Source organism: Chionomys nivalis, chromosome 5 (genome assembly GCF_950005125.1).
Source record: "Chionomys nivalis chromosome 5, mChiNiv1.1, whole genome shotgun sequence".
NCBI lineage: Eukaryota > Metazoa > Chordata > Mammalia > Rodentia > Cricetidae > Chionomys > Chionomys nivalis.
Window position 1 is genome coordinate 78,670,990 of NC_080090.1, and position 15,980 is coordinate 78,686,969.

A 15,980-nucleotide genomic window follows, 5' to 3' on the forward strand; every position below is an offset into this window, starting at 1 on the left:
CTCCCTCCAGTGAATTTATTTGCAATAGTGAATGAACCGGTACTTTTACTTTGTTTTAATCTACATAATTCAGTTTTGAAAATATTGAATTATTTAACTGATAAATCATATTCACTTTATGTAGCCATTTCTAGTTTAATTTCCATATAGCATGTTATGCACACATTCAGATGGCTTTTGGGCATCATCAGTTTTGTCAAGATCCCAAGCATTCACAGAGTAGATATTATTATCAGTCTTAAGTCATCCTTAAAGCTCTTGATATATAATGATTTGAATCAGTATTCTAACATACATTTGTGGGATTTAGGATAGAGATTTCAATTCTATTTGTAGACACTTTGTTGCTTCTCAACATCGAAAGACAATGTTTTGGGGATCTCGATAAACTTCATAACTTCAGAAGCATATGTAAGGATGCAAGCACTAAAAGTACTGAGAGATCAAGATGTTTTGGGTCTTAAAAACATTTTGGGCTAATTTTACATTAATAACTTGTTTTTGTTTTTTTAAGTGCCATTCTTAATTGGTAATTGTAAATATGTACATGTATTTAATGATATCTACTTTAATCTGCCATATTCATTTAGGTTAAGATTATATCAATTCTTTAAACTATCTCTCTGCACAAATTTTCCCACTGAGTCTCCAGTCTATGCTTTTCTGAACTATTTCATAATAGATCATTGAATTCAACATGAGATGTAAATTTTTCTAAGAAATAAAGTGTACCCCGGTCATTGTGGCAAATAAGGCTTTAAGCTATGGCTGCCATCACGTGAGAGATAAAATTCAAGGTGAGGCCTTCAAAGATTTCTTTTTCATCCTTTGGTTGAAGAAATGACAAACTTTAAATGTGTGGGGGAAAAAAGGTCTTTTTAAAGAAAACTCATCAATGTTATTTACGATGTATTTACAACATGTATTTAAATAAACCAGAAGTCTTCCAAATTGTTCAAACTTGCTTTTAAATAGGGATAATACTATGTATCTTCATGTGGTTTCAGCTATCACAAGGGAAAATCAAGTACCCTAAACTTTGTAAATACATATTTTTGATGAAAGACACTAACTTTAAGATTCTTCTATGATGTAAAAGAAACTAGAAATTTAAAGAAACAAACAATTTTGCATTCATATATTTTATAACTGTTCAAAGTTGACAACTGTATTTAAAACACCAAGCTACTTAATAATTGAATTTTCCTAATCATTGGGAGACAGTGAATTAGCAAGCATAATTTTACATCGAGAAACATTAATATTGAGAAACTAAACAAACACATAGAACATTCATCACAAATATGTTTCTTGTCTCTATTTTATATCATGTTCCAAAAGTACAATGAAAACTTTATTATACAAGAAAATTATTAATAAAACAAAATAAAATGTGTGACTTTTTTTCTGGTTGCCAAATAGAGAATCCTATTTTGTCTATTAAATATGGCATGAAAGACTCACGGTGAAAAAAAAAAGAAATGTGATGAAAGGATCAGATGACTTATCTATAAGTTTTATAAAAAACATATAAAAATGTAAAACTTATTATTTATACAAAATAGATAAATCACTTATTACACACAAAGAAATATTTTAGTTTGTTTAATCTAAGAGACAGTGATAAATATGTCAATTGATGCAGATCAGAATAAATTCATAGACCAAAGTAAAAAAAACACAGAATTACCAGTTATAAATAAAATAAAATAACAAAAATATACAAAGCAGTCAGTGTTAATAAGTAGAAGTATAAAAGTACACTTGGTAATTACAGCTCTATCTATAGAGTCTACTAAGTACACTGACTGTGTATACAAAGATTTCATAAATCTCTCACAATGACACTGTACATTAAAACACAAAGTAGCTCAGTATTGCCAGACAGTGAAAAGGCTCATAAATTTTACCGATTTGCAAAACTAAAGAGCAAGATTCCCATCCAATTAAACTAAAACACACTATTTTTGCTTCATCTCTAAGGAAAGAAATTAATATATTTTTATTAGCCAATCTTATCTCATCAATATTTTACAAGTATACTTTTAGGTAGTTGATTTATTTTTTAAAATTGGTTGATCAGGGGCTGTAGAGATGGCTCAGCAGATAGGAATACTCACTGCTCTAGCAAACACCTGAATGACTCCCAGCACCCACAAGGCAGCTCACAACTCTATATCTTTAGTTACAGGGAATCAAACCCCCTCTTCCCTGCTTTGTAGGATCCAGTCAGACAAGTGTTGCACAGGAATGCTTGCAGGCAAAACAACCATATACATATAATTTTTTTAAAAAATCATTAAGAGTTTAAGCTTAGTTGCAAATCCTTAAAATCAATGTGCACATGTGTGTGAGCGTGCATGCGTGTGTGTTTAGTGTTCAAAGCTGGGATCTCTCACATGGTAGGCATGCATTCTTTCATTGAGCCATGTCTCCGCACTGTGTTTTCTTGTCCACTGGGTTTATATATGACCTCCCAATAACTTAAATAGTATCAATGTCAAACTTTTTAACAGGAGAAGAAATTCTAGCATTTCTGGGCTGTCACATAAATTCGATCTTGCCTTAGTATGCGACACATATTATCTAAGTCTGGGAATAACTTAAATTTCTTATCATTTACAAATTAAAGAAAAAAGGAGACGAGGTACAAGAATAAATATCACCCAGGCTGCTCTAGAGGTTAAGCTTGGTTCTCATTTTGTCTGCCCCAAACAAAAGGATAAGGGGGGGGGGGTATTTATCTTGTATTTTAGCAATTATTTACAAATAAGCTGAAGTGTTTACATATTATATGCAAAGAGATAGATTGATGTAAAAAATGATTAGTGTAAAAATTAATGACATCAGCATGCATCTCACTCAATGATGTTTGTTTGTTTGTTTGTTTTTGTTTTTGAAGACAGGGTTTCTTTGGGTAGCCCTGCCTGTTCTGGAACTCACTTTGTAGACCAGACTTGCCATGAATTCACAGAAACCCATCTGCATCTGTCTTCTGAGTACAGGGATGATTAAAGACATGTGTCACCATGGCCTGGATACCCCCATCTCCTGCATTCTGGCACATTTTTGTCTAACTTTGTTTAATATATTCCAGCTTTTATTGTCAGCTAAATTTCGGCTGGGTGACCTTTAAGGTAGTGTCTATAATAAAAATATTTGAAATCTTTCTAGCATAGAACATCAAGGAGAACAGATGGTGTCTCAATCAGAACTGACATCACTCTGATGAACTGTGGACAGATCAGCACTGCTCTGCTGAGGCACAGAAAAGATGTTTTCAATGCGCCAGGTTTGATAAACATTGAAATGTGTAAGTCTTTTTGTTTGGAAATATTATGTAACATCTATTTTATACTGTTATGTGTTTTAAGTATTAATTGGATTTACATTTAATACTTAATATTTATGACACATCTGTTTCTATATGAAATTAATTTTGTCTTTTTGATTAATTTATATCCACAGCCATTCACTTAATATTATCTTCACCACTGCTCATTTAAACTATGTCGAACCCCAAAATTAAGTAATGCTTGCCAAAGTAGGAAGGGTCATGATTATAAAAGTTATTGGATATGGGTCTATTTTAAGAAGAATAATACCATTTAATATAATTTTGTACACCAAATTGCAGAACAAAAGCCATTTCAGAGCAACAGGTGTTTCATTGTTTCAAAAGGGGAGAAAAGATTGCATAGGACTCCCTGGAGCATTAGTTATTGGAGTTCAGGTTTTGAGTCCTCATTCTTCATCAAAGGAGCTGAAGATAAGTAAAAATGTTAGCTGTCACTTTGGGGACATACCCAGGAAGCTGAAGGTTTTATAACATGCCCTTGCAATTTAGTAAATAAATTGAAACAATTATAATACATAGTGTATGCTAATAAAACAACCACTTTAAACTTAAGTGGAATTATGCTTAGCAGAAATCAGCAAACAACAGCACTATGTTGAAATTTATAATCTAAACCATCAGCAATTGGTAAGGGTGATATATTTTCAATGGATAAATATTGGAATTCAAGCTAGATTGTTGTCTATAAAACTAACTGAAAATAATACATATTGTCTGTCCATTTGTAACAAACTCTTGTAAGATACAGAGGAAACAACAATGAATTAGTCGTTGCACAGCTGGACCTAATTCTAAAATTGACCTTAGGAACATTATCTGGATGTCATTACATCTTTAGTTCTGCTTCATACCATCCATAACAAAAGTTTATTCAAATGTTTAAATTAAGAGCAAGCATTAAGACTGCTAACTCCCTGAGTACATTTCTCTAGTGCCATGATTTCTATGTAATATGAATATATAAAATATAAAATAAAATACAAATATAAAATAAGATGATTTGTAATGAATATCTAATATTCACTATTATTATAACCATATACAGGGAAAGCACACCAAATTTTTAAATTGATCTTCATGGTTTCATTCAATTAAGAGAATACTGAAAGGCGATATATACACAGAAATAGTGACCTTAAAGAAATAGTGATCTGTTAGTAATTCAGAAAATGGAGCTTTCAGACATTTTGTGTGATTAATCACATTCAGAAAAAGGGCTATATACAAAGAATCCCAGAACTTTATAATTATATTGAATGAACCAATACTCTAGGACTTTTTCTTCAAAATATGATGAAATTTATTAGATTTTGAATAAAATTTTGAATGGAATGGCTTGAACCATGTTTTATATGATAATGAGGTAAATGGGAATAAATGGATGAGTTAAGACTACTTTAAGAATGGAGTCTAAAAATGAGGAGTATACTTCTATTTCATAAGTAGGACATCACTCCAGGAGAAAATGAGTATTTTTAGAGGTGGTTAGCGAAAAGTTACATATCAGGAACCAAAATTTAATATTGAAATAATGTGAGGAAAAGGACAGACTGGTCCAGGTTTAGGACTATCAGAGGATGTTCTGAACACAGTCCACTTCTTTCTTTTTATGGTCTTCCTTCTAAATTTTTATAACTGGGGGCTTTAACTGAGTTAACCTTTCTAGTCATTCACCATGAGGATATCACAGTAGTCTGCGATGGCCATTTTTCATATTATTTGTCGCATTATAAGGGCATCCCATAGAAAATCAGCTCCAAACTAAATATTATACTTAGTGTTTATAGTAACAACTTGGCTGCTCTGCAGCTTCTCCCGAAAGAACCTCTAGAAATCATAGTGTATTGAAAACACTGAGAAGGAGCTTGACAATTCTTCTATTGTTACGGCCATACTACACACTGATTGTCAAGCTCCTGGCGTTTGCTTTTATATGCTTTAATATCTGCTAACACTGTGCTCATGACAACCAATTTGTTTACACTTACAGTGAAGGGCACTGTAACTTTAAAATAAAATCATTTTGACCATTACATTCAGGGACCTATGTATTCATCTGTAGGACTTTCTAAATGCTTAAGTAGTCATATTTTAAAAAGTAATTCAATCAAAAAGTTTATAGATATACAGAGGTGATGCTGCACAACTGGTTTTTTTGTTATCATATATGAACATCATCATAAGTAAAATACACAGTGATATTCCAAGCTATAACATATAAAGGTAGATCAATAAATGCTTTTCTGATAATTTATGGTTAAAGAACAAAACTGTACAATTTTGGTAGGTGTCTTCCATGCCTGTTGATTAAATTGAAGAAATTTGAAAAAAATATTTCAGTGGCTACTTTCAACTGGTACGGTGAGTAGATGACCATTTGTATATCAATTTCAAATAAAAGTCTCCAACTCAATGATATTTGACTAGTATTGATGAAACATTACTATAATCAATAATGTTTTCCATCATAGCATATACTCTATCTCCCAATGAATTCTGTACCATAATGTATCTGATTTAAAGTAGTATCAGTAAATTTAAGTAAATTATTTTAATGTACAGTAAAATTAAAATCTCTGTCTGTGTATCTTAAAATATACTTACGGGTTATCCAATAGCAGAACTATGGGATTTAATTCTTTCTTTGGTCTATAATATGCCCTGAGAGGTACAATAAAATTATATAATCCATTTCCAGCTGTTTCAGCTGCAACTATAATTAGTTTATTTTTGAATCCATAGGCTTTTGCGTCCTCATAGTAGTTATGCTGGCAACTCTAGGGAAGAAAAATTATACAAAGAAATGCCATTTTTACACTCCACTAAAATTGGGTCAAAGAATTTAGGATATATGGTTATGTAAAATTGATCTAAGTAGTTTTCTATCAGATTGGAGCACAGTTACATTTGTCTTTACCTAGTTCTCCAGCTTGATGTGGGCAAACAATGATAAATAATGAAAAGGAGAGGGAGGATACACCTGATGCTGAAAGTGGACAAGGGGCGTCCTGCTCGCACTGCGAGCTAAAAGTTGCTTCAGTACAGTCACTCAGCATCTGTTTTGCTACAGCACTGACATGTGCCTCCCATTTTGAAAATACCTTGATGCTAAAAAGCCTCAGGGATATTCCCATTACTAGCTACTTAAAGTTATGAAATAAAAAAGAAAATAAAACTAGAAAAGAAGAAAACTAAACTGTTTAAGTCCATACCCGGGTTAAAGTGTAAAAAGCAATACACACAAAACAAAGCACAACACTTGATCAGAACTCACTACAGAGCTGAAGTGAGCACAAAATTGTTAGAAAACTAATTTAATTTCTAAAAAGTTAGACTCAGAAGAAATTAATTAACATTACTAAATCAAGACAATTTTCAATCTAAATTATCTGTGTATTAACGGACTTATTAGATTATTTTCTTCATCATTATAATATCTCTACATAAACTTTTCATTTATCGGAGTCAGTATTATTTACTTCTCTGTGTGTTCCTTACCTATAAAGTATCCATTCCATTAGTCTTTAATAAAATTGTTTTTTATATGGTGGAAATGAAGCTCCATGAGTGAATAAAAATAAGAAAACAATTATATCTAGAAAGACTCCAGATTTTGATGCTACAAGAGTCACAAAATATTGTGGAATATGTTTAAAGAAATAAGAAAAAGGCACTTAAAGAATTAACAAAATCCTAGTTAATATTCAAAACAGTTGTTTAAATATCTTATATTTAATTTTATATATTCTCTCATGTTGAACAATATAACTCAAAAGTTAATTCGGAGTTGAAGATATAGGTCAGTGGTAAACACATTCTGAGTATGGGTGAAACACCAAGCTCAATTTCCAATAGTGAAAAAAAATTAAATAACTTATTTAATGTAGTTGAAGAAATCAACTACAGAACAGAGATGAAATAGCAACCCAGATGCAAATACAAAGGAAAAATAAAAGCTACAAGCTGAAATAGAAATCACAGTCAGAAAGAAACCTTATTCAAATATATATTGACTGAGAATTTTCTAGGAGTGAACAAACCACAAAGCCTCAAAGAATCAGTGAATGCTAATCCAAATGAATAAACAAAGTCACATATTCCCACACATTATTATGAAAGCATAGGCCGGCCAAGACTATGGGACATTAATCATCAATGAAAAAAAGAGTGATTAGCTACAAAAGATAACAATAAGAATGATGGATATTGATAGTAGTCAGAAAGATAGAGGCATTGAAGAAAGAAGCTATTGCAAAGATAGACACCAAGCACACCATCCCTCTAGAATAAAGATGAAAGGCATCCAAGGGAAGACATAATGAAAAAATTGACAACCACCAAATCTCACTTGCAGAAATTCCAAAAGTTGAAAATAAGGCTGTATGAAAATGATCTAGTAAGTGGAGGAGAAATAGCTAAAGACAGAGAATGGTAAAGAAGAGAAGCAATAAGTCCTCGTAAGATACTGGGTAGAGATTTTTATAGTTCTGATATTCAGAATCTACAGTCATATAAAGAAATAGATAAGGTCACCAAGAAAGGGGTTGAAGAATACTGATGAGTGAAGGCTTAGAAAGGTTAGAACTGCAACACCTATGAAATATCACAAGGTAAGAGAACTTTATGGCTCATGAAGTCATGGAAGGGACACAGTCATTAAGAAAATCTAAAGAGACAATGCGAAGGTAGTGTTGAAACACGTTGGCACTGGGACAGAATGATAATGCCACTCCAATCCACCCACTTCACAGACACAGTGGAGCCAACTGATTAATGCCACCCCATCATCCCAAAGTAAACTTCCATTTTCAGAGCAGACCCTATATACAAGTCTAATGTTAATAAAACAGCGAAATAATCTCCTCTATAGGCATGAATTAATAAAACTACATATTTTCCTTTATTAATGTAGCAAAAGGCCGTTAATATACTGCTTTTAAAGGTCCTCCACTGGGGCGATAATCTTTTCTTTTGAAGAGCTGAGTCTTACAATGAGGATTAGTTGCTTGAAGATAATTCAGTTTTACTCTTTTGGTTTCCTGATGCTTCCTGACTCTCTCTCTCTCTCTCTCTCTATATATATATATATATATTGCCACGAAGTGAATTCAGGCATCAAGGTATCTAAGATATATGTCAAGAATCTTCTTGAAGGAAAACATCAAAAGTACTATATTTGAACATGACTTAGGAAACTGTAGCCATGGAAGAAGTCTTGTTTAGCAAAACACAACAGAGATGACCAGTAACAGCAAATGTTTCAAAAATAAAAGTTAAAAAAGAGGACATCAAAATACTAAGGGCCTGAGAAATAGAGTTCCCAAATGAAAATGGAGCTACATGGAATACTGATGAGAAAGAGAAAGAAGCACTGGTCAACTCGAAATAGATTAAGTTTAGAGCTCACAAATATTCTTTCAGTCTTCTTCAAAAGTAGCAAAAAAATACATTTGTAACTGAGAAAACAGCAAGCATATTAACAAAATGAATTGAAACACAATTTAATAATTATCTTAAATTTAATGACTAACATAACCCGTCTAAGAACACTATAGCATTAAACTTATGTTCATTTTACAAATAAGAAAGCTGCACGTCATTGTGATTTTCTTAAGTTGTCCAGAACATGAAAGGGTGCTGGAATTATAATTTTAAGCAAAATAAAGACTAAATGAAGAAATCCCTGATTAGAAGTCAAGGCATGCTTGAATCTCTTTAAGGTATATAATGTTTCACTTTAGCCTTTTCCTCATTACTCAGGAGGACAAAATCAAAGAAAAAAGACAAAAATGATCACATTCTCAGACTGTTCTGTTTGAGTAAATTCTTTAAAGCCTTCAGGCAGGAAGAGAGAACTATATGAAAAATGTGGGAATGAGATATGAGGCAAGACACCTATATCAGTTTCCACCTAGTCACAAATGTACTTGTCTCATTTAATCAAGAGATTTTTTTCAAAAAAACATAGATTTAATATGCTACCAGACACAAATTGTAACTAAATAGTAAACAAAAGTAACTTAACAGTTTTTATGCCTCTGTCTTTCCTTTAAAAAAAAATAACACAAGTTGAGTACTTATATAGATGGATAAAGTTGTGTGAGAGAATAAAACCAAATTAACCATTTATGATATCATGATTATATGTAATGTACTTAATGTTTTTAAGTATTTATCATGTTTATAAGTAATACACTTTATCATAGTTATACTTTCATTAAAGTATTTTGGACAAATTGTATAAATGTATTTAAATGTGTTCAATAGTTCATGGTATAATTTTATTTTTGGAGAGAATAGCACCAACAAGTAACCATTACCTTGTCTAATCTTAGGCAGCAGAAGGGCACTTTTTCTTGAAGCAGGTGACAAAAAGTAGGTGAACTTCCTATGTATGGAGAGTAAGGTGGGTAGCCCTTGGCATATCTGGAAAGCAATATGAGATGTTACTTTTGGAGAAGTCATGGAGAACTGGACCCCTCAGATATGACCCTGATCTTCTGTTTGATTACATTAGAATTGGAAATCTATGCTTCTTATTGTGAAAATTACATGATCTTCAAAATGTGAGGTAAATTATGATTAAATATGATTCATTATAAAGTTTTGCTACCTACATTTTTAAATAGTAGGGAAAGTATTTTCTGTCATGTAAAAATTATATGGTTTGAATTCTCCACTAATGAAATCAGCATCAATGAACCACAGCCCTTGTTGGTTACTGAGATTAGCAGCAATGAACCACAGATATTGTTGTTCAATGAAACCAGCATCAGGGACCACAGCCATTAACACTCAGGTTGATCTGAATAATGGGGTATTTGTGTTTGATTCAGCTAGAGAAATGAGCAACTGCAACAAGAAACATAGCTACATAATAGTCATTTCCTTTTAGAAAACATTTCTTAATCATCATTCCTGAAGACATAAACATGTATCCATAACAAATAGCAATGTTATGCCTTTCAAAGTGTACTTAAGGCAGACTGCATTATAATGTTTTGCTGCATCGATATTCATTAGCCATGCACACATAACTAAAGGAGGAAAAGTAAGTTAATTAGTGAAAAACAGGGGTTTTCCTGGAATTGTTCTTAAAATATTATCAGAGACATTTAGTTTGTTTACTGACTTTTAAAATCAGCCACCTGCACATTTTGGCTACACCAGTGTAGAACATGGAACTTCTAAAGGGCAGAAGCATAAAAGTTAATTAGCAAATAAAAGAAAATTACTTGAAGCAACATTTTCTCATTCAAAAGGGGGGCTCTTGATTTTTGGTAACGATTCCTGTGATATAAAGTTAAGGCCTGTTGATAGTACTTTCTAGATGCTGTTTTTTTTTTTTTTTTTTTTTGCACATTAAATTGTGCACATTTTATAAATTTAGAAGCTACAGTCATCACTGTTACTTTCATATCTCTTTGATTTTCTTATAAAACAGTTCTTTACCTCTCCATGATCTGGAAATCTAAGAAAAAGTATTTAATTCACAGTTTTAAAAACTTCCCATAAGAATGGTTGCCGGCAGGGAGAGTGCCCAGTCTGCTGGCTTCCCATCCTATATTATCCAAATGTACTTGAGCATTTGGACCACAGAATACTTTGAGACAAGAATTTGTCTTCTTGTATATTGACATTGTATGAAACAAATAGAAATTGTGGATGAATTTCAAGTTTATTTTTCTGAGTTTCAAAGACAGCTCATTTTCAGCTCAATAAAGCATAAAATAAATTTTTTATGACCGCAATTGTGAGACTGAGACATGATGGACGATGATTGTCCTGGGACACCTAGTTGCAGTGACAACACTTGTAGGGACTAATGCCATTGGTTGCTCAGCACTAAACATCAAAGGAGCACTTTTCTCCATCGTTTCAATTAGGCTTTATATAACGCAAGGAGGTGGCAACAAACATAATTTACAAATAAATTGAAGTCAAACTGCTAATTTGTAAACAAGCATCACAAGACAAAACTGGGATGGAATAAATCTTTTGAGATAGCAGGTCAATATTGTAGACCACTGTTCTTTCGGCTTTCCAATGGTAACATAATGCAGAGGATAGCACATGTTAACATGTATGACAGGCTTAAATATGCTGACTTCTATACTGGTAGATACTGTAAGAGAATGGAAGCTTAATGAAGGAAGAATATGTCTTTCATTTGTAAATTGAAATTATTTCTAGCCTCAAAATATAAAAGGAATTCTAAATGGCAAAATGAGAAAACATTTCATGTTAATATGTCATTTGATAAACTTTTGAATTAATGATGGTTAATCTTGCTTGTGAACCTGACAGACTTTAAAATCACCTAGAAAATATATTTATAGGTGAAGATGACTCCAAAGAAGTTTAACAGATATGACCAGACTCACTGTGAATGTAGGAAGTATTATCTCAGGGGCTGAGGTCCTACACTTAACTAAAAGGAAAACGTCAGTTGGGCACCAGCATCCCACCTGTCTCTGCTCCTGAGTGCACCACGTGAACAACCATCTTTAGTCATCATGCCTTCTCTGTCATGATCAAATGTAATCTCAAACTGTGACTCAAAATAGACCTTTCTATACTTAGGTTACTTTTGATTTTGTCACAATATTGAGTAAATCACTAATGTAAACTTCAAAATGGATATGAATAAAGGAAATTAAAGATAGAAGTACAGTAGAATAAACTACAACTTTGAAAATGCAACTTACATTACTCACAAACAAAATTGCATATTTTTACATTAAGTTAAAGATAATTTATGAAAAATAGGGCTGGAGGTGTACATTGAAGGTAGAAAATCAATGTCTTATAATACTCTGTAGTGAGAAAATGATTAATAGAGAACTATTTTAGTAGAACTATGAAGCAATGATTCTGGATCATCCAGAAGGAAAAAAATTTTATTCCCTTCCTTAATTTTAAAGTTTATCCCTTGATAAGAAACTATAGGCAATTAATGACATGAGAATGAGTTTCTCCAATGATGAGCCATTTGGTATGTCATCCAATCCAAAGTTGTCAACAATAAACACATGAATATATAAGCAACACTAAGTACACTCCACAGAATGCTTTTATATATACATTTATATATGTAAAAATAATTATTAATGAAGAGGTCATGACGTTGAGGGGGAAGTGGGAATATACCGAAGGAGATGGAGGGTGAAAGTTAAAATGGGAATGATGTGAATAATGTATCTGTGTAGGATATTCTCCAAAAGTTAAACTAAAACGTGTTAGCAAAAACAAAAGCAGACAAACAAAAGCTTAGAAAATCAAACCTACTCTAAATTTGAAGAGGTTTCTTCATCTGGTGTAGTTTCATCTTCTGATTGGTCACTTAAAAGATCACATGTTTGAATTGATGATGAATCTGCAACCTCTAAAACAGGAGCAATACTAGGTCTTCTTAATTCTTTGCTTCCTTCTGAAGGAAGAGCCAAGGTAGGGCCACTTGCTGCCCTACAACTTGTGTCTTGTAAGTCTATAGCCACAGTACCTAAAACAACGAAACATGAAAATCCATTAGGACATTTCTAGTAGCTATGTCATAATTATCAGTTGGTGGTTAAAATAAATGAAATGTTATCACATTATTAGGATGGCTGTATGTCTGTCTCTCTGTCTGCTTGCCTCTCTGCCTGCCTAACTAATAGCTATTGATGCTCAAAACTTGATTCTTTTTCAGTTAAAAATTTCACTGAGTAAGAAATAGTGTATCCATAAATGTATATATCACAACTTATATGGGGAGTCAGTTAGATATAGTAACACACACTTTTAATGTCAATAGTCAGGAGGCATATGCAGGTTGATCTCTGTAAGTGCAAGGGCAGTCTTATCTGACTAGTGAGTTTCAAAGATACCCAATAAGACCCTGCCTCAAATAATTATTTGTTTCAGTTCTAGCTTTGGGAGATGCGAGCTTGGATCCAAGTGTGGAAATACGAGAGGCAGTAAGGTATTTAAGAGGTTTGGTCTTCTGTGAAGTCATTATGGGAAGACCAGCACAGTTACTGAAGTGTTTGGGCAAAGATAATGGTGTGGCTACAAAAACCACATCCGAGAGAAAGAGAGGAGATGTAGGATTTTTTTTTAAGAAGGAATGAAAATTTTTTCTTTTGTTTGGTTTTGAGAGATTCAAACTTTATCAAATCAATTTATTGATGCAAGAAAAGCTATCTGGTATGTTATTATCCTAAAGCTGTAGAAGTGAGTGCACATCTACTACATTTACCGTTATAGATGATCATGCAGTATGCTAGTACCTCAGAAAGAAAAAAAAGAAAAGAAAGAAAATATGGCATGCCAGGATTTTTTTAAGGACTCTGTCAAAAGCAAATTGAGACACACCTTCCTGCCAACATATCAAACACTCCCTCACTTATTTCCAATTAGAAGATAATACACATACGTGTCTTCATAGAAACACATTGTGTATTAAATCCTCTCACTTTCAAAGGGATACTTACATAACCTCATCACCAATATATATGACTGTACATCACCTACAAATACCTAGTTGTTTTCTTTCCTAAGACAACATATTAAAAGAACTATGCTCCCTTCTGTCTATCTTCAGTTATCCTGCAAATACTGATATCTACCAGCAGTCTGGGCCCAGAGAAAGAGCATGGTAAATTTATAATACACGAGAAAGAGCTGTAAAAGCAGTTAGGTGTGTAAAAACAAGACTTTCTTTGCAACATCTTTTACTCTTACAAATGTTTTGTTCTTTTAGAGGTCTTTCTCTTTACCATAAAGAGATAACTTGAGTTTTTGAGGTAGAAAAAAAATCTTTATTTTTGTCATTAACCATTTTCTTTATCTTCTGTGAAAAATCTATTTTTGAATCATAGGTCTTTAGAGTATAAGATCTACTGTATATTATTTGTTCATCAGTTTTATTCTATTTTATCTAGTTTAATAGTGAACTAAATCTTCCAGAAAATCATGGAATAATTTAGATGCCATCACAGAGATTAATTTCTCATAGTTTGGAAAAATAAAGTTTCAGAATAAAGGTTTTTACATTGTTGTGAATTTTTTGGAGGATGGTGAGGGATAGAACTGTTCTAGGTATCTAGGTCACCTGCTTTGGTGGCATATTCTATTCTCTATCACATTTCCACACAAATTTCCTGTATTTGTGTCTATGCTGTGTTTATTTTTACTATTAGTTACCTAGTCACATGGAAATCATAATAACTCTAATGATCCCATTTTAAATTTATTTCTTAAAAACCCCTGAGCTCCAAATGATATTATATACTATGACATTGGGATGGGTAGGATTTCAGTGTATAAGTTTGGGATGATAGTCACAAATTTCACATAAGAATATTTTTGTCTCGCTAGTGTTTTCAAAATATAGATAGAGAAATTTACTACACATTTATCTCCGATTTCCTTGAGGTAAATGGGATTTAGCTGTCATCTTATTTTGGATCTTTCATTTCTTCTTGGTTTTTTTATGTGTACACATGTATGTGAATGTGTGTGCATGTATTTGTGTGGGTACAGGAACACAGTATATGTGGGTGTACATAACACATATATAAACATATATGGAGGTCAGATTTCAAATTTATTGTTGCTCAGGAATCTCTAACTTGCATTTGGGGACAGGTCTCTCATTTGGTTAAGCTCAGTAATAAGGGTGAACTGTCCAGACAGTGACCTCAGGGATTTACATTACTCTGCCTCTTCAACACTGGGTTTACATGTGTGTGGTAGCATGTTCTGCTTTTTCATGGAGATTATACTCAAGTTCTCATGTTTGCATGGCAATTGTTTTACCCACGTATCTCTCTCAAAGTTACTCAATGCTTTGCTTTCATTTAGATGTTAATAGAACTAATAACAATGCTTCATTTCATTTATTCCACACATACAACCTGTGACTAGCACTATTTTGTGACTTTCTGTAATCACTCTTAACCACAACTATGACTTGAACTTGCTGGAAATTCAATTCAACTGTATAACTGTATAATCGGGGGTAAAGACAGACATGAGGGATATACAATTTTAAAAGCAGAAGCCAACTCTTTTGAGGACTTTGTAGCTGAGTAAAATCATGAAGCTCAATAGCATATCTGTATGTATTGTGTTGTGTAAGGATGGCAGGATGTAGAAATAGCCAGTCTGTGATTTAGGATAGTGGTAGAGTTAAAAATAATAAGGGCAAACCAAATTCAAGTTAAATACCCCAAAAGAGAATCAAGAGCATTCACCGAGCAAATGAAGACAATGTACATAAATTTTACATAAAAAGAATGGCATATATTCCTTAAGCAAGGGATTATACACTTATTTGTTCACTTGTGGTTTAGTGGGAAAATGTAATTAGTTTCATATTGAATGGATTTATATTATTTCATTATTGTGTAATAAACACCAAAATAAATGATGAGAGTAAGATGAAGTGAGTCTTGAAAAAAACAAACCATAAAACGTTGGGAATATTTCCAATCAGCTATTGTATAGATAATTAACAAGAAAAACATACAAGGCAAGCATTTAAAATTAGTAAAATAATTATTGAATATTCTTTGTTAATATTGCATCTGATGTGGGATACACCTCTGTATTCTGTAAATATGTTTTATTACCATTG

General features: G+C 32.5%; 1 protein-coding gene across 3 annotated transcripts in view; it reads right to left on the bottom strand.

Annotated features, from left to right (window-relative positions):
* The window catches only part of Kcnt2 (potassium sodium-activated channel subfamily T member 2), a 367,931-nt gene that overhangs the window by 70,519 nt on the left and 281,432 nt on the right, over positions 1-15,980 (bottom strand). For all 3 annotated transcript variants that reach the window (XR_009057124.1, XM_057769358.1, XM_057769359.1), the window contains exons 17-19: positions 12,647-12,860; positions 9,679-9,784; positions 5,963-6,135 (exon numbers count right to left, since the gene is read on the bottom strand). Coding sequence is in view for 2 of the 3 variants with exons in the window: in XM_057769358.1 (XP_057625341.1) it covers positions 5,963-6,135; positions 9,679-9,784; positions 12,647-12,860 (493 nt within the window). In the remaining variant the exon portion in view is untranslated. The remainder of the gene's footprint in view (positions 1-5,962; positions 6,136-9,678; positions 9,785-12,646; positions 12,861-15,980) is intronic.